The sequence below is a fragment of the Erpetoichthys calabaricus genome, chromosome 8, assembly GCF_900747795.2.
Source record: "Erpetoichthys calabaricus chromosome 8, fErpCal1.3, whole genome shotgun sequence".
NCBI classification, from domain to species: Eukaryota; Metazoa; Chordata; class Cladistia; order Polypteriformes; family Polypteridae; genus Erpetoichthys; species Erpetoichthys calabaricus.
The window spans coordinates 6,661,337-6,681,613 of record NC_041401.2 but is presented as its reverse complement, the minus strand read 5'-3'; the positions used below and the strand labels follow the sequence as shown (position 1 = coordinate 6,681,613).

The 20,277-nt window shown below is 42.5% G+C and overlaps 1 protein-coding gene across 4 annotated transcripts in view; it reads left to right on the top strand.

The window, feature by feature from the left end:
- Positions 1–20,277, top strand: part of pde1a (phosphodiesterase 1A, calmodulin-dependent) — a 517,554-nt gene that overhangs the window by 492,524 nt on the left and 4,753 nt on the right. For all 4 annotated transcript variants that reach the window (XM_051930634.1, XM_051930635.1, XM_051930636.1 and 1 more), the window contains one exon: positions 4,129–4,298. In XM_051930634.1, coding sequence (XP_051786594.1) covers positions 4,129–4,298 — 170 coding nt within the window. The remainder of the gene's footprint in view (positions 1–4,128; positions 4,299–20,277) is intronic.

The window sequence follows — 20,277 nt, the reverse complement described above, 5'->3', positions numbered from 1 at the left end:
AAATGCAACACAGAGTGCTTCACAAATATCAATAGACAAGATAATAATTATAAAAAGACGCAAAGAGTAAAAGCCAATAAAAATAAGGATAAAATACCGTAATTATTCATATCAGAAAGAAGAAAAGTAAAAATATGTCAGTCAGTCAGTCATTTTCCAACCTGCTATATCCTAACACAGGGTCATGGGGGTCTGCTGGAGCCAATCCCAGCCAACACAGGGCACAAGGCAGGAAACAAACCCCAGGCAGGGCGCCAACCCACTGCAGGGCACACACACACACACACCAAGCACACACTAGGGACAATTTAGAATCCCCTAACCTGCATGTCTTTGGACTGTGGGAGGAAACCCACACAGACACGGGGAGAACATGCAAACTCCACGCTGGAGGACCAGGGAAGCGAACCCAAGTCTCCTTACTGCAGCGCTACCACTGCACCCTGTGCCACCCTATTATTATTTATTTATTTTTATTAATTTTGTGATTATTTAGATTTGTTTGCTTTAACTTCCTTGATATTAACCCCTAGCATGATTCAGGCTCAGAATTCTCTGTAAATACGGTTATTACCAAGTCATGCTTAGGGTGACACATAATGATCTGCTTTTGGCTTTTAAAGCCCAAATAAGCAGGACAGTATTCCGCTGCCATCTACTGGATGAAGTAACATCATGCTGCTAAAAAAAATCATGAATTATTTATCACTCTAATTTAACTCATCTGTATTCATAAGTGGAGCGAAGCAGTCAACTAAAACACAATGGCATGTACATGAGAAGCTGTAAAGGCAGTTTCAGAACAAACTAAAACTGACCGTTAACTTCAATCAAGTGATAGATAGTAATGAAGATGTGAACTGGTTATCAAACGTTGAGACGGATGGTGAAACTGTTGTATATGGCACTGTATGCCCAAACCAGCATCATATGCCTGAGGAATCTGGTTGTGTGAAGCGTCATCATGGTGCAAGTAGCTGTGTGACAGAATGGCAAAATGATTGCAATCAAGTGGAAGGGAAGCAGTGTTAGCCCCTCTAGCACTTTCCACAAATTATAGTAACCATCAATGTTCATATCGGGGGAAATGTGGAGGTCACTAAGTCTTGTGCTATGGTAGCCTGTAATAACACAAGGGGCGCATCGATCGTGCAAATCAGGCACTGACATTCTACTATCTAAACCTCAAGCAACAGAAAAAATGTCTGCATGACAAACACGTGTCTACTGTCCTGATTGTGACATCAGGATGTGCATTGGTGACTGCCTCAAAACATGTCACAACAAGGACATGTACTAAGTCTGCATCAACACAGCATGCCTTCCTTACTGCATTTATGGTGATGTTGTGGTATTTACATGTTTCTGTTACATGGAATTACATTTTTTATTGTTAAAATAAATCTCATTTTCCTTGGGGTAAACATAACGCTAAGGAGACTTATGTGTATACAAATCTTATTATGGGATATATCATCTACTGTTAAATTCTGCTCTGTACTTCTAAAATTTATATATATATATATATTTTTATTTCTTACTATATTGAGAAATTGTTCTGTGTACTGTACTGTATTGTATTGACCCCCTTCTTTTGACACCCACTGCACGCCCAATCTACCTGGAAAGGGGTCTCTCTCTGAACTGCCTTTCCCAAGGTTTCTTCCATTTTTCCCTACTAGGTTTTTTTGGGAGTTTTTCCTTGTCTTCTTAGAGAGTCAAGGCTGGGGGGCTGTCAAGAGGCAGGGCCTGTTAAAGCCCATTGCGGCACTTCCTGTGTGATTTTGGGCTATACAAAAATAAACTGTATTGTAAAAATAAACTGTATGCCTTTTGAGATTAAACCTTTCTTATGTACCTTTTAATGTAAATAATTCTTTAAAGGCTGGTGTCCTTCAACATCTGCAATAAGATGCTGCAGATGTTCTATCAGACGGTTGTGGCGAGTGCCCTCTTCTACACGGTGGTGTTCTGGGGAGGCAGCATAAAGAAGAGGGACAGACTGGTGAGGAAGGCAGGCTCGATTGTAGGAACAGAGCTGGACAGTTTGACATCCGTGGCAGAGCAACGGGCGCTGAGCAGACTCCTGTCAATCATGGAGAATCCACTGTATCCACTGAAGAGGATCATCTGCAGACAGAGGAGCACCTGCATTTTTATTACTCTTTAATTTAATATTGTTTTTTATCAGTATGCTGCTGCTGGAGTATGGGAATTTCCCTGTGGGATTAATAAAGTATCTATCTATCTAAAAAGGGCAAGATTGGGTTACAACAAAAAAAAATGATACCCAGATGTAACAAGAAGATTATTTGCGCCAAAGTAATTTGTCCAGGCATGAGGCGCCCCTCTTCTTAATGCTGCCTCCCCAGCACACCACGGCGTAGAAGAGGGCGCTCGCCACAACTATCTGATAGAACATCTGCAGAATCTTATTGCAGATGTTGAAGGACGCCAGTCTTCTAAGGAAGTATAGTCGGCTCTGTCCTCTTTTGCACAGAGTATCAGTCCAGTCCAGTTTATCATCCAGCTGCACTCCCAGGTATTTATAGGTCTGCACCCTCTGCATATAGTCACCTCTGATGATCACGGGGTCCATGAGGGGCCTGGTCCTCCTAAAATCCACCACCAGCTCCTTGGTTTTTCTGGTGTTAAGGTGTAGGTGGTTTGAGTCGCACCATTTAACAAAGTCCTTGATTAGGTTCCTATACTCCTCCTGCCCACTCCTGATACAGCCCATGATAGTAGTGTCGTCAGCGAACTTTTGCATGTGGCAGGACTCCGAGTTGTATAGGAAGTCTGATGTATATAGGCTGAACAGGACCGGAGAAAGTACAGTCCCCTGTGGCACTCCTGTGCTGCTGACCACAATGTCAGACCTGCAGTTCCCAAGACGCACATACTGAGGTCTTGTTTGTAAGATAGTCCACGATCCATGCCACCAAGTATGAATCTACTCCCATCTCTTTCAGCTTGTCCCTAAGGAGCAGAGGTTGGATGGTGTTGAAGGCGCTAGAGAAGTACAGAAACATAATTCTTACAGCACCACTGCCTCTGTCCAAGTGGGAGAGGGATCGGTGTAGCATGTAGATGATGGCATCCTCCGCTCCTACCTTCTCCTGGCATGCAAACTGCAGAGGGTCAAGGGCGTGGCGGACCTGTGGCCTCAGGTGGTGAAGCAGCAGCCGCTCCATGGTCTTCATCACATGTGACGTCAGAGAGACAGGCCGGAAGTCGTTCAGCTCACTAGGACATGATACCTTTGGGACTGGGGTGATGCAAGATGTTTTCCAAAGCCTCGGGACTCTCCCCTGTTCCAGGCTCAGGTTGAAGATGCTCTGTAGAGGACTCCCCAGCTCCGATGCACAGACCTTCAGCAGTCATGGCGATACTCCATCTGGACCCGCTGCATTGCTGGCACAAAGTCTCCTCAGCTCTCTGATCACTTGAGCTGCTGTAATTGTGGGTGGGGATGTCTCTCCTATGCTGGTATCAGCAGAAGGATGGGTGGAGGGTGCAGTACTCTGAGAGCTGGTTTTTTTTAGTGTTTTTGAGACCGATTTCTTGTTGAGTACCCAGACAATAGTCAGTGCGCGCCCCCTTTGTAAATCATGAAATTTCATCAGCGCCTTCGTCTTGGGGATTTATGGGTGATCGTTAAAGTCGGGGGCAATCAAGGATGGTCATCAGAGCAATGTCGATTGCTTAATCAAACCCACCAAGACTCACTGCGGCCCACTTCGCAAACCATCCACAACCCATTACCATTAAGCATCACAGAAACCCACGAGCAATTTAAGAAACCCTTTATTTTTTATTATTTGGACCAGAGGGTTACTGTTTCCCTCTCCTCCTTTTGGGAACAATATTGACATTTTGCTTATTTAAAGGCCTTAGCCTTCTTTTTGGGCCTAAGAAGGACAGAGGCCTGCATGTTCAGTCTGGGGTGAGGCCCAGAGCAGGTCTGACCTTTAATATTTTTTTATGTTTTAGATACCTGCTCCACTTTTTTTGTGCTTCGTTGAGATATGGTTTAGTTATCCACTGTTTCCTCCATTTTCAAACCCAATGGTCTTTTTCAGGGCTGCAGAGAGCACAATGTAACTTGCGCCTTTTCATTTTCTCCAGCATAAACAGCAGTGCGGGAGCAGTAGTGGAGTCTGTGCAGAGGAACACCGTAGATCAAGGATCTTCCATTGACTATTCCCTAACCAACATCAACCTGGAGCGTTTCAAGACAGACTTGATGAACATCATTCAACAGAACAAGGAGAGATGGAAGGATCTGGCTGTCCAAGGTAAGGAAAGGAGAGAATGCCGATCATTTTGTCAACTGTTTCCCTTTATAGATGTCATCAGGTGTGCACAAAGTCAGTCCGTAATAATAAAGCACACAGAGTCTGTGATTTATTGTCAAAAATTTATTTCTTATGGGTGCACTGCACTGTGTTAACTCAAAACCAAGCTGCCCAAATCAGGCTGAGTACACAGTAAGAGTCCTTATTGGGGAGGTGTGGTTTAAGTAGGTCCGCCTCTTCAAATATAACCCCGCCTACTAGTGCTATTATAGTTCACACACATAAAGTCTGTGACAATACAACTGTGTTTTCATTTATAAACATTTTCAAATCATTCAATCTTCGATAGATGTGAATGGCACTATATAATAGATAGATAGATAGATAGATAGATAGATAGATAGATAGATAGATAGATAGATAGATAGATAGATAGATAGATAGATAGATAGATAGATAGATAGATAGATAGATAGATAGATAGATAGATACTTTATTAATCCCAATGGGAAATTCACATTCTTCAGCAGCAGCATACTGATACAATAAATAATATTAAATTAAAGAATGATAATAATGCAGGTGAAAAACAGACAATAACTATGTATAATGTTGAATGTTAACGTTTACGCCCCCGGGTGGAATTAAAGAGTCGCATAGTTTGGGGGAGAAACGATCTCCTCAATCTGTCAGTGGAGCAGGACAGTGACAGCAGTCTGTCGCTGAAGCTGCTCCTCTGTCTGGAGATTATACTATTAAGTGGATGCAGTGGATTCTCCATAATTGATAGGAGCCTGCTGAGCGCCCTTCGCTCTGCCACAGATGTTAAACTGTCCAGCTCCATGCCATCAATAGAGCTTGCCTTCCTCACCAGTTTGTCCAGACGTGAGGCGTCTTTCCTCTTAATGCTGCCTCCCCAGCACACCACTGCGTAGAAGAGGGCGCTCGCCACAACTGTCTGATAGAACATCTGCAGCATCTTATTGCAGATGTTGAAGGACGCCAGCCTTCTAAGGTAGTATAACCGGCTCTGTCCTTTCTTGCACAGCGCATCAGTATTGGCAGTCCAGTCTAATTTATCATCCAGCTGCACTCCCAGATATTTATAGGTCTGCACCATCTGCACACAGTCACCTTTGATGAACACGGGGTCTATGAGGGGTCTGGGCCTCCTAAAATCCACCACCAGCTCTTTGGTGATAGATAGATAGATAGATAGATAGATAGATAGATAGATAGATAGATAGATAGATAGATAGATAGATAGATAGATAGATAGATAGATAGATAGATAGATAGATAGACATACAGGAAAGGCACTATATAATAGATAGTGTAAGCCACTCGGGCTTGTACCGCCACCCTAACCCCCGACACAGACAGGCAGGACACAGGTTCAATTCAACACCTGTGTTTATTTACAATCAAAAGTGCACAAACCACCAACACCACACCAATATACAGTCCACTCCTTTCCTTGCCGCCAGTCCATCCGCCTCCACTCTCCTTCCTCCCTAATCTGCCCCCTCAATGGAGTGAGGCGGCGCCTCTTATTCAGGTCATCAGTATTACCTGGAATCCCTCCCAGGAGCGCTGGAGGTCCTCTACAAGGCTCTGCAGCTCCCCCTGGTGCCCCACACAGAACCCAACAGGACTTCACCAAACTCCAGTTCCTGACATGCCTTGTGGGAATCCATGATGCCACAGCCACCCAGGAGAGCTGCCCTCTAGTGTCGCAGGGGAGATATTGCCTCATCAATGCCCTTTCCCCTGGTCCTTCCAGGTACTGGCCGTGGCTGCCCATCACAATAGATAGATGTGAAAGACACTATATAAATGATAGACAGATACAGTTAGGTCCATACGTCTTTGGACAGCAGCGCAATTTTCATAATTTTGGCTCTGTACATCACTGCAATCGACTTGAAATGAAGAAATCATTACATGATTGAAGTGTAGACTTTCATCTTTAATTCAAGGGTTGTATATTTAATTCAAGGGTAAATATTGTATGAGTCATTTAGGAATGTCAGCCATTTTTATTGTGATCCCTCCATTTTCAGGGGCTCAGAATTGTTTAGACAATTGACCAAAAAGCCAAATGTGAGCAGGTCCCTCATTATTTCATTAACTGTTATGCAGGCAGAAGGTCCCGGAGTTGATTCCAAGTGGGAAATTTGCATTTGGAAGGTGTCACTGTGAACTCTTAATCAACCATGTGGTACATTCTTAAAAAAAAGGAGCACACTGGTGAACTCAGTAACACCAAAAGGCCTTGACAGCTGTGCTGGATGATTAAAGAACTCTGTCCTTGGTGAATAAGAATCAATTCATGACATTTATCCAAACCCAGAACACTCTCCTGGAGGTAGGGCTATCATTTCCAAACTCTACAATCAAAAGAAGACTTCACAAAAATAAATACAGAGGGTTTACCACAAGATGCACACCAGCTTCAGGCATAGGAAGGACAGATTAGACTTTGCCAGTAAACATTCCAGTCCAGCTCTGGAACAGTTTTTCTTGCAGAAAGGAAACTAGGATCAGTACGTACCAGAAGTATGGATAGAGATGAGTACGGAGAATGGAAGAAATGGCTCATGATCTGAAGTACACCACCTCATCTCTGAAACATGGTGTAGACAGTGTAATGCTATGGGCGTGCATGGTTGCCAGTGGAAGCAGGTCACATGGGTTTACTGATGATATGACTGCTGACAGAAGTAGCAGGATGAATTCTGAATTGTACAGGGCGCTATACTGTCTGCTCAGATTCAGCCAAATGCTGCAAAACTGATAGGATGACACTTCACAAGTATGGAAGTACAATGAGCTGAAACATACTAGGAAAGCAAACCAAGTGCATTTACAACACAAAGAAGTGGAATATCCTTCAATGCCTATGTCAGTCAACTCACCTCAACCCAACTGGACATGCAGTTCAGATACTGAAGACAAAAATGAAGACCGGAAGTCCAATGAACATGCAGCAACTAAAAACAGCTACAGTAAAGGGGCTGGCAAAGCATCACTAGGGTGGAAACCCAGCACTTGGAAGCGGCCATGGGCTCCAGACTCCAGTGACTGCAAAAGGATTTCAACCAAATATTGAAAATAATCATTATACGATTTTATTAGTTTGTCCAAATACTTTTGAGCCCCTGAAAATGGGGGGGACCTTGTATTAAAATGGCTGTCTTTCCTAAATGGCTCATATGACATTTATATTAAGCCTCTTGAATAAAAGCTGAAAGTCTACACTGCAATCACGCAACAATTTCTTCATTTTAAATCCATTGTGGTGGTGTACAGAGCCAAAATTATGAAAATGGTATCACTGTCCAAATACTTATGGACCTAACTGTATAGATAGATAGATATGAAAGGCACTATAAAAATAGATAGATAGATAGATAGATAGATAGATAGATAGATAGATAGATAGATAGATAGATAGATAGATAGATAGATAGATAGATAGATAGATAGATAGATAGATAGATAGATAGATAGATACTTTATTAATCCTAATGGGAAATTCACATACTCCAGCAGCAGCATACTGATAAAAACAATATTAAATTAAAGAATAATAAAAATGCAGGTAAAAACAAACAATAACTTTGAATAGTGTTAACGTTTCTTATTGTTAATAATGTTATTATTCTTATAACGTTTCTTACCATTCTTAGTCACACTGGGTTCTATAAAAATAGAATAGATAGATAGATAGATAGATAGATAGATAGATAGATAGATAGATAGATAGATAGATAGATAGATAGATAGATAGATAGATAGATAGATGGGCCTTTCCTTGCTGGACGTGGTCCTTTTCTAATGGAATCTGCAGGTTTTGTTTGCCAGGTCAGCAGACTCCTTAGGAACTTTGACAACAGTGCCATCTGCTGTTCTATGGTAGTACTGCATTAGTACTCTGCACAAACAGAATGCAGCTTCTTATAGAACTTTGACACAGTACTCAGCTCTGCCTCCACGTCCATCTTACGTTGCACTTTAATTTCCCAACCCATCTTCTCATGTGTGTTTGTTTTTTGTGCAGATACTCCAGTTTCCACATCTTAAAGTTCAGTTAATAAGTAACTGGTAGAGAACCCAGTGTGACTAAGAATGGTAAGAAACATTATAAGAATAATAACGTTATTAACAATAAGAAACGTTAACACTATTCAAAGTTATTGTTTGTTTTTACCTGCATTTTTATTACTCTTTAATTTAATATTGTTTTTATCAGTATGCTGCTGCTGGAGTATGTGAATTTCCCCTTGGGATTAATAAATCCCCGTCAGTGCCAAAAGAGATCCTACTCTGCTGGGCCCTTGAGCAAGGCCCTTAACCTGTAATTGCTCCAGGGGGCACTGTACAATGGCTGACCCTGCGCTCTAACCCCAAGGGGTATGCGAAAAAAACTAACAAACACTGTTGTAAGTCGCTCTGGATAAGAGCGTCTGCTAAATGATGTAAATGTAAATGTAAAGTATCTATCTATCTATCTATCTATCTATCTATCTATCTATCTTATATAGTGCCTTTCATATCTATCTATTTATCTATCATCTTATATAGTGCCTTTCATATCTATCTTATCTGTCTGTCTATCATCTTATATAGTGCCTTTCATATCTATCTATCTATCTATCTATCTATCTATCTATCTATCTATCTATCTATCTTATATAGTGCCTTTTATATCTATCTATCTTATATAGTGCCTTTCATATCTATCTATCTATCTATCTATGGTTGTGTGCCCCAGAGGGCCTGCATTTGTGCACAGTGTAGGTTCTCCAGACAAAAGCGCTGGCTTCTCATGACTTCTTGTTTGTGTCATATGATGACAAAAGTTTGATTCCGATGATAAAGTGAATGTTTTTGGTGGTAACATTTAATTAGACATGGACAAATAAGGTCGAGTGTGGGGTTTTGAAAGTGTGTTGATAGTTTTTGGTAAAGGGAGGATTATTTAATAAATGTTGTCTTAGCTATTCAAAAAAAACTATAATAAATGTTACTAAAAGAAAAGATGTCAGGACACGGAGGGAGACACTCGACTGTGCCAACTTTTTTGAAGAGTATTGCAGTCCTCAGGTTTGACATGAGTGTGTATTTTCTAAGGCAACTAAATACATTTGCAAGGTAAAACATCAAATCGTGTGTTGTTGTAGTGTTTTCAATGTAATGCAGGGTGAAGAGAATTTACAAATCAGTCCTTTTTATTTTTAATAGCATTTTTCCATCCTTTCCTAACTTTTTTGGAATTGTGAGAGAGGAGAGGCTAGCTGTTTACAGAGCTCAAGTGTTGCAGTGATATGGAGAATAATATGAAAGACACTATACATCATTTACAGTCCAGTTGCTGCCTTTGTGCTTGTTCTTCCGGTGTTTGTGTACATTCTTGTCTGATTCTCATCCCAAAGACTTACAGGCTTAGGCTCAATGGCTTGATGTGAGTGTGAGTTTGTTCTTCAGTGGACAGGCGCCCCGTCCAGGGTGGGTCCCCACTGTGCGCACAGTATGACCTGCATGTCCACTGACTCCACATGAGGCACTGAGCCCAACAAAGCTCACCTGACCAATCCACTTAATTCCTACCAAAACAACATTAAGTTGTGTTTTGAAGGCCTGCTGTCTACCACACTGCTTGGTCACTTATTCCACGTGTCTCTAGTTGTTTTCCTAATGTTTGTGTGAAATTTACAGTTTCCCACTGTGTGCCCGTGTTCTTGATGAACTCATTTTCATGTCACCGTCTTGATGCACTGGACTAATTCCCTTCATCATTTTAAACACTTCACTCAGGTGTCATCTTAATCTCCTTTTAGTTAAACTGAAAAGACTCAGCTCTTTGCATCTTTCATTATAACTCATCCCCTGAAGTCCGGGAATCGGCCAAGAAATTATACAGGGAGCATCATTTTTCAAAATGTACAGTATTGAGATTAGAAAGTGTATAATATCCCCCGATGTCTTAACTAAATCGCCCATTAGGGCTCATTTATACTTCATGCTCAGAATGCGTATGCACGCGCATCATGGCTGCCAAGCGTTCTCAGCGTTCATTTGACGTGTCCTCTGAGTAGATCCTCAGAAATTAACGCGACGCGTGCATGAGTTGCAGTCCCAGCAAAACGTCGAGGGGCACAGTGTGATGACGTGACGTCAGAGTCTCTGTTTACTATTTACATGTGACAGAAAGCCTCGATGCGGATCCTACGAGATCGATGTGCGCGCTTCGATGTTTGATAAATGGTTCGATGTGGTGAAGCAAAATGCTGACATACAGATGCATTCATGGTGCTTTTATATTCAAGCATTGCATATTCCTCATTGTAATGACACAATACATTTTAAAAGTCTCACCTACCATCTTCTGTGCCGTCTTTACTTCTGGGGCTTCCTCCTGACCTGACAGCAGCGCCAAGCATCTATAGATCGCCACACAGAACACGTTACATTTATGATATTCCAACTCTCTGCCCATTTAGAATCTAGAGACTTGAGTTCGCTTCCCGGGTCCTCCCTGCGTGGAGTTTGCATGTTCTCTCTGTGTCTGCGTGGATTTCCTCCCACAGTCCAAAAACATTCAGGTTAGGTGCATTGGCGATCCTAAATTGTCCCTAGTGTGTGCTTGGTGTGTGTGCCCTGCAGTGGGCTGGCACCCTGCCCGGGATTTGTTCCTGTCTTGTGCTCTGTGTTGGCTGGGATTGGCTCCAGCAGACTCCCGTGACCCTGTAGTTAGGATATAGCGGGTTGGGCACTGACTGACTGACATGACTGATGGTGACTGATGAGATTTATATCTGATATCACTTTCATGATGAAATGCATTAAAGTACAGTATGTATGTTACATTTTACAGATAAGTCGTTACATTCGTTTAAATAATGAATACTGTTAATAATTACACACATGGGGTGACGCGGAGCAGTAGCACTGCTGTCTCACAGGGAGTCACGTCGCTGGTATTCCCAGTCTGGAGTTTCCATGTTTTCCTGCTTGGTTTCCACACTGTGCTCCAGTTTCCTTCCAAAGATATACAGATTTGGTGACACTAAAATGACACCAGTGTATGTGTTCGCTTGTATTCACCTTGCGATGAGCTGATGCCCCGCCTAGGGATTGTTTCTGCCTCGAACCCAATGCTTGCTGGAATGGACACATCCCTGGATTGATGGATTTAATCATTAAACATCCTTTTCAGAGAAACTGCGGTAAGGTGTCCTCTGAATGGAATGGATGTCCCAGGCAATTCACAATACAGCGAAGCCGAACCTGTTCTCACCGTGATGATATCTCGCACTGCCACCTGGTGGATTCTTCCAGATTTACGTAAAGTACGTGCGCAAGTATAAACAGTAAAACGCTTGCATAGCAGGAGCGTCCACTGGAGCATATGTCTTGTTGCGTGAAGAATAAACCTGATCTTATGGTCTCGCTCATTCTGACCTCCTAATCATGTTCTGTCTCTAATCTCTCTCACCCCTTCACTATCTAATAATTAATATACGGTGCAACAATGGGTGCTGTCACATCCTCCAGGTGGATGCTGCACATTGGTAGTGGGTGAAGTGGCTCCCCTACTGTCTCATCAGAGCGATCATTGGGATAAAGTGAGTAACCCGGTTAAAGCAGAAGCCTGGTGTCACGCATGCACATCAAAGGATCACCTTCAGGGCTCATCCGAGGTATGTAATACTTCCCTAGGACAAGAGGTGGCGTTGATGCTTATCATGTCCTTCCTCTTTCCCACCACAAAGCTGAGAAGGCACAAGTCCTAAACACAAGTCCTCTTCAGTTGGATGATGAACCCCATCTTAGTGAGGACATGTGGATTTTCGTGGAAAGCATTAGTGATCAGTAACGTAAGGGCACGCTGGGCAGTTGCAAGGGGGCCCCATGAGCACAGGGACCTCATGCTAATCTATGTATGATGTGACTTGCTGAGTGGTTGTGTATGTAGGGGCCCCAGTGCACTGCTTTGCCCGGGGGCCTATAATGCTGTTAAGATGGCCCTGTAAGTGATAAGGGGCTTATTTTAGGAGTGAGTTGTTGACCGCCCAATACAGATAGGAACATCAATGCACATTGTTTTAGTAATATTAAAAAGGCAAGTTTACAGGGAGATACTGTAGTTATGGAGAACTTTAACTATCTGAATACTAACTGGAATAACATTGTAAACAGCGGAGCATAAGAGACGTTTTTAGACGTAATCAGCGACTGTTTTTTAACATGGTATGTTGAAACACCAATGGGAGGGGAAGCCGTCTAGATTTAGTATTTTGTAATAAACATAATAGAATTGAAGTTGTTGAGGTGATTGAATAGCTGTGGTCACATGATCAAAATATAATACAGTTCTCAATATTTTGGAAGAGTGAGGATACAAAGACTTAAAACTGTTTAATTGTGGTAGGGCAGATTTTGAGCAGATACGTCAAAGTCTAAGGAGGATGGACTGGGATTAACTTTTAAGTGCGGAGGCAGTCGAGGAGCAGTGGAACAGGTTTAATAATATTTTACATGTAATGCAGGACAGGCGCATACCTAAATTTTGTGATAGATAGATAGATAGATAGATAGATAGATAGATAGATAGATAGATAGATAGATAGATAGATAGATAGATAGATAGATAGATAGATAGATAGATATTTTATTAATCCCAAGGGGAAATTCACATAGTCCAGCAGCAGCATACTGATAAAAAAAAAACAATATTAAAATTAAAGAGTGAGAACAATGCAGGCATACAGACAGACAATATCTTTGTATAATTTTAATGTTTACCCCCCCCCCCCCCCCCCCCCCCGGTGGAATTAAAGAGTCACATAGTGTGGGGGAGGAACGATCTCCTCAGTCTGTCAGTGGAGCAGGACGGTGACAGCAGTCTGTCACTGAAGCTGCTCTTCTGTCTGGAGATGATCCTGTTCAGTGGATGCAGTGGATTCTCCATGATTGACAGGAGTCTGCTCAGCGCCCGTCGCTCTGCCACAGATGTCAGACTGTCTGGCTCCGTGCCTACAATAGAGCCTGCCTTCCTCACCAGTTTGTCCAGGCGTGAGGCGTCCCTCTTCTTTATGTTGCCTCCCCAGCACACCACCGCGTAGAAGAGGGCACTCGCCACAACCATCTGATAGAACATCTGCAGCATCCTATTGCAGATGTTGAAAGATGCCAGCCTTCTAAGGAAGTAAATAAATTAAAAATAAATAAGTAGGAAATTTCAAAAATCTCTGCACTGGGTTAGTAAAGAGTTTAAAAAGAAGCTGCAAAGGAAAAAACAGACAAATAAGATGTACAAGACTAATAACATTTCACTAATCCTTTGGTCACTTCATTGGCTCCATATCCATCTCCGTATCGAATCCAAACTCTGTTTGTTTACTCACCAGTGTATCCATGGAAATGCTCCACAATATCTCAAGGAACTCCTTACACTACAGTCCACTGCAAGAAACCTCCATTTTGCAAATACCTACCGCCTTCGCCCCCCTGTGACCAAACTTCATACAATGTGTGACCGAGCCTTTGCTGCTGCTGCTGCTGCTGCTGCTGCTGCTCCACGGCTCTGGAATGTCCTACCAGAGAGCCTAAGAACACAGCAGATTGTGCGCTGTTTTAAAAAACAGCTAAAGACTTTTCTATTTAGGAAAGCTTATTAACAAGAATGCTAAGCAAACATATAAGGCGCTCCATTATTTTCAGCCAAGCAATACGGTTCAATCGTATTTGCTCAGACCCAACAGACCGGGATAAACAACTGCGGGAGCTCAGACAAGATTTCATCAGACGAGGTTATACCCCCAAAACAACAGACACTCAAGAAGAGCTATGGGCATACCCACAGACAACCTTCTGGAATATAAAAACAATGACAACAAGAACCAAATCTCCCTTGTTGTCACCTACAACCCACACCTTGAAGCACTTCGGAAAATTATAAAAGAACTTCAGCCAATGCTAAACAATGACCAAACACTGAAAAATGTATTTTCTGAACCTCCCCTACTGGCATACAGACAACCACCAAACCTTCAGCAACTAATTGTCCGAAACTCCCTAAGTGAACCAACAGAAAATGGGACATCTCCCTGCCTACAGAAAAGATGTAAAACATGTGCCCACATTATTAATACACACCGTGTAGTTATACCACACTGCTGACTAGAACATCGCATAAAGTTATCATTTTCCTGCAGATCATCTAATGTGGTCCACCTAATTCTCTGCATGAAATGTCCTGACACTGCACTCTATGTGGGAGAAACTGGACAAACACTCCGCCAGAGAATGAATTTACACAGGTTCCACATTAAACATAACAACACAGATGTTCCTGTAGTAGCCCACTTCAACAGCCATGGACACTGTGAGAGGGACTTTAAAATCACAGTGCTTATGGGTAACTTCAAAACACAGCAAGAGAGAAAAGAATGGGAAGTTAAACTAATGCTAAAATCTAACACATTTCAACATGGTTTGAATAGAGACATGGGTCTTATGGCCAAGTATGAGGATTGTTTGCATCTCTCAGACTGACAGACAACCTGACTACAGGCCCACATTATATTGAAAAACTCATTAGGAACTTCAAAAGACTTTGTTGGACAGTTATCTTATCCAAAGATCTTGACCATACATTGTTCTTCTCTCTTGTTAAATGTACCCTAGCCTGAAGGAGTCTATTAATTTTTTACATTTAAGATTTCTCACTTAAAGATTTACCAGTGTTGTTTCTTGTCCTAGTATGTATATAAACAAAGGGAACTCCAGTTTCTCTATTCCATCTTTTCCTGAAGAAGGTGCCTGAGTTGCCTCGAAAGCTTGCATATTGTAATCTTTTTAGTTAGCCAATAATAGGTGTCATTTTGCTTGGCTTTTCACTAACAAGAATGTTATAATTATTATTGTTTTATCTCTGTTTTTATCTTGCTTTGCCTTTGTTTAAACTTTTTATGTAGCACTTTGAGATTTACTGCTAATGTAAAGTGCCTTATAAATAAAATACATTATTATCATTATTATTATTATTATTATAATACAGTGCATCCGGAAAGTATTCCCAGCGCATCACTTTTTCCACATTTTTTTATGTTACTGCCTTACTCCAAAATGGATTAAATTCATTTTTTTCCTCAGAATTCTACACACAACATCCCATAATGACAACGTGAAAAAAGTTTACTTGAAGTTTTTGCAAATTTATTAAAAATCAAAAAACTGAGAAATCCCATGTACATAAGTATTCACAGCCTTTGCTCAATACTTTGTCGATGTACCTTTGGCAGCAATTACAGCTTCAAGTCTTTTTGAATATGATGCCACAAGCTTGGCACACCTATCCTTGGCCAGTTTCGCCCATTCCGCTTGGATGGCAAGCGTCGGTGCACAGCCATTTTAAGATCTCTCCAGAGATGTTCAATCGGATTCAAGTCTGGGCTCTGGCTGGGCCACTCAAGGACATTCACAGAGTTGTCCTGAAGCCACTCCTTTGATATCTTGGCTGTGTGCTTAGGGTCGTTGTCCTGCTGAAAGATGAACCGTCGCCCCAGTCTGAGGTCAAGAGCGCTCTGGAGCAGGTTTTCATCCAGGATGTCTCTGTACATTGCTGCAGTCATCTTTCCCTTTATCCTGACTAGTCTCCCAGTTCCTGCCGCTGAAAAACATCCCCACAGCATGATGCTGCCACCACCATGCTTCACTGTAGGGATGATATTGGTCTGGTGATGAGCGGTGCCTGATTTCCTCCAAACGTGACGCCTGGCATTCACACCAAAGAGTTCAATCTTTGTCTCATCAGACCAGAGAATTTTCTTTCTCATGGTCTGAGAGTCCTTCAGGTGCCTTTTGGCAAACTCCAGGCGGGCTGCCATGTGCCTTTTACTAAGGAGTGGCATCCATCTGGCCACTCTACCATACAGGCCTGATTGGTGGATTGCTGCAGAGACGGTTGTCCTTCTGGAAGGTTCTCCTTTCTCCACAGAGGACATCTGGAGCTCTGACAGAGTGACCATTGGGTTCTTGGTCACCTCCCTGACTAAGGCCCTTCTCCCCCGATCACTCAGTTTAGATGGCTAGCCAGCTCTAGGAAGAGTCCTGGTGGTTTCGAACTTCTTCCACTTCTACAGACAATTCCTTTGACTTCATGCTTGGTTTGTGCTCTGACATGAACTGTCAACTGTGGGACTTTCTATAGACAGGTGTGTGCCTTTCCAAGTCATGTCCAATCAACTGAATTGACCACAGGTGGACTCCAATGAAGCTGCAGAAACATCTCAAGGATGATCAGGGGAAACAGTGTAGCAACCGCACAATACGAATACGCGATTCCTACACTTCACTACCTGTACAGGAGGGTGGACGATGTTTGAAAGCACAATAGCATAACCATATTCGGTCCCCGTCCCCTCTTGCCACGGTCCCCTTCTTATCAATTTGCATCAATAAAACACAACAGGCAGTGGAACAGAAAAAATATATTAACAGGTGCTGCTATATAAACTTAACCGGTGCTTGAGTGCTGCTAAGTGAACCCCTTCCCCAGACGCCCTCCCTGGCGCCCCGTATACTAACCCCCGGTTTGACACAGACAAAAGAAAAAATAAATAATGAGAAAAAACTGTTCTTTGATAATGCAAACGATTAGTTTCACTGAGTCCAAAGATATAGAAAACACGAAATCCTGCAGTTAGTTCCTCCTGGAAGCAGGAAACACAACCGTCCTTTAGCGGGACGGCTTCTCCGCGGACTATCACGAAAACGAAATTCAGGAATCCGACTCACCAGACGGGAGCACCCGGAGAACACCAGACCCTGGCCTCTTCTCGGGGATTCGTCCTTAAAATATTTCTTCGGGGTGGCCACCCATGAAAAGCAGACGTCCCTGGGTGAAGTAAAATCCTGAATAGTTCTAGGGCGTAGATAGTCGCTGCGATGCCTAGAAAATTGTGTCTTTGTTCTTCCTCCTTTCTTTCTTCTTCCTACTTGTTCCGCCATTCCCCTTAAAAAGAGAAAGTTTCCCGCCGAAAATCCTTGCCTCTCTCGGTTGTTATGGCAACCATACGTCGGCATCAGGCAGCTGGAAAGTGTACTCGGGCGGGATCCTCCCAGAACGGGACGTCACCAAAGGTGCCTGAAGGGCTATTTAAAACACCCTCCCAGTCAACATTATGAAGTGACGGACAATTCAGAAGGCTAACCCGACTGTCCGTTATGTAGCCTTGCTACAACAGGATACACCTGAGCTCAATTTTGAGCTTCATGGCAAAGGCCGTGAATACTTATGTACATGTGCTTTCTCAATTTTTTTATTTTTAATAAATTTGCAAAAATCTCAGGTAAACTTTTTTTACGTTGTCATTATGGGGTGTTGTGTGTAGAATTCTGAGGAAAAAAATGAATTTAATCCATTTTGGAATAAGGCTGTAACAGAACAAAATGTGGAGAAAGTGATGCGCTGTGAATACTTTCCAGATGCACTGTAGATCCATAGGAGGTAAGCTAGCTACTGGACTTCATCAAACGTGGACACTACGGATTACCAGCCATTTGACTAATTCACTTTTTTCCAAAAAGTGTCCTTTCAGCTTATGAGTGATGAGGCAAACATGTATGCAATAATAAATATGTGAACATAAAACAGAGTGACATTTGTCATATATAAATATTTTATGTTGATTTATGTGTGAAACCATTACTTTGTGTATCCATCCATCCATTATCCAACCTATATCCTATATCCTAACTACAGGGTCACGGGGGTCTGCTGGAGCCAATCCCAGCCAACACAGGGCGCAAGGCAGGAAACAAACCCCGGGCAGGGCGCCAGCCCACCGCAGGGCGCGCACACACACACCAAGCACACGCTAGGGACAATTTAGAATCGCCAATGCACCTAACTTACATGTCTTTGGACTGCGGGAGGAAACCGGAGCACCCGGAGGAAACCCACGCAGACACGGGGAGAACATGCAAACTCCACACAAGGAGGACCCGGGAAGCGAACCCAGGTCTCCTAACTGCGAGGCATTACTTTGTGTACTTTTTACAAAACTTTTTTGGAAAAAATATCCTGTCCTGAGACAAAGGGTAAAAAAATAATTAGCCCTAAAAGAGTTCATATACTGTATATAAATGATTTAGATAGGAATATAAGTAACAAGTTAGTTCAATGTGCAGGTGATACCAAGATAGATGGATTGGCAGATAATTGAGAATCCATTGAATCATCACAGAGGGACTTGGACAGCATTCAGGCTTGTGTCGCTTTGTGGACAGATGAAGTTTAATGTTAGTAAATGTAAAATATTACACATAGGAAGTAAAAATGTGAGGTTTGAATACACAATGGGAGGTCTGACAATTGAGAGTCCACCTTATGAGAAGGGTTTAGGAGTCGTAGTGGACTCTAAGCTCTCAACTGGCAGACAGTGTTTAGAAGCCATTAAGGAGGCTAACAGAATGTCAGGTAATATAGCGCCTTGATGTGTGGAGTACCAATCACAGGAGGTTCTGCTCAAGCTTTATAACACACTGGTGAGACCTCATCTGGAGTCCTGGGTGCAGTTTGGGTCTCCAGGCTACAAAAAGGACATAACAGCACTAGAGAAGGTCCAAAGAAGAGCAACAAGGCTGATTCAGGGCTACAGGGGATGAGTTATGAGGAAAGATTGATGGAGGTGAGACTTTTAACCATTTAATGTTAGTAAATGTAAAGTATTACACATAGGAAGTAAAAATGTGAGGTTTGAATACGCAATGGGCGGTTTGAAAATTGAGAGTCCACCTTATGAGAAGGATTTAGGAGTCGGAGTGGACTTGACACTATCAACTGCCAGGCAATGTTCAGAGGCCATTAATCAGGCTAAAAGAATGTCAGGTTATATAGTGCCTTGACGTGTGGAGTACAAGTCACAGGAGGTTCTGCTGAAGCTTTATAAAGCACTGGTGAGTCCTCATCTGGTGTCCTGGGTACAGTTTGGGTCTCCAAGCTACAAAACAGGACATAGTAGCACAAAGACAAAGTCCAGAGATGAGCGACTAGGCTGATTCCAGAGCTACAGGGGATGAGTTATGAGGAACGATTAAAAGAGTTGAGCCTTTACAGTTTAAGGCAGAGGAGACGAAGAGGAGACACGAATGATTGAAGTGTTTAAAATTATGAAAAGAATTAGTCCAGTGGATTGAGACTGTTATTTTTCTTTACACAAAGAACCACAGACACATGAAGTAAGTGATCAAGTAGTGTGGTAGCCAGTAGGACTTTGGGGACTTTCAAAACTCAACTTGATGTTTTTTAGAAGTATTCAGTGGATAGTTCTTGCAAGCTCTGTTGGGCTGAAGTATAGTACCGTGGCCGGGAGGCAGACCAATGCATTCAGATAAATAGTTGGGGTTCCAGCCGGGTCACCCCATTCACTCAAAACAGAAAGATGACCTTTGGGGCACAAAAACACAAAAAGAAAATGGCTTCATTCAGCCGTAACAATAAGTAGTAGGGTTGAGCTCTGTCCTCACTGAATGTTACAAGTCAGAATGTGATACCACCTTCCAGGAGCAGCTCCTTCTTATATTGTCTGCACAGGAAGGGGCAGGGCCTTCTCAGGGCATTATGGGTGTGTCTAGGTATCATCCTAGTGGGAAAGGAGAAGATACTGTTAGAATTTGGGGCCCCTCTCATCCCGGGGTGGCACTGCTTACCTCATCAGAGCCCAGAAGATGGTCCACATGCACAACAGTACCTATGGTCAGATAACTGTATGCCTGTAATGGTTTTCTGCCTAACTATAATCTGAGTGCATTCTATTGTCACACAGGGATAAAGATGAACATTAAGAACATTCCATTAACTTGTTAGCTTTTACAGTCCAACACAACTTGTTTTTGTGTAGCGCTCTTTAACTCTTTGAGGGCTGAATATTTTTTCCAAAAAACACAGTTTTCTGAAAAGCACACA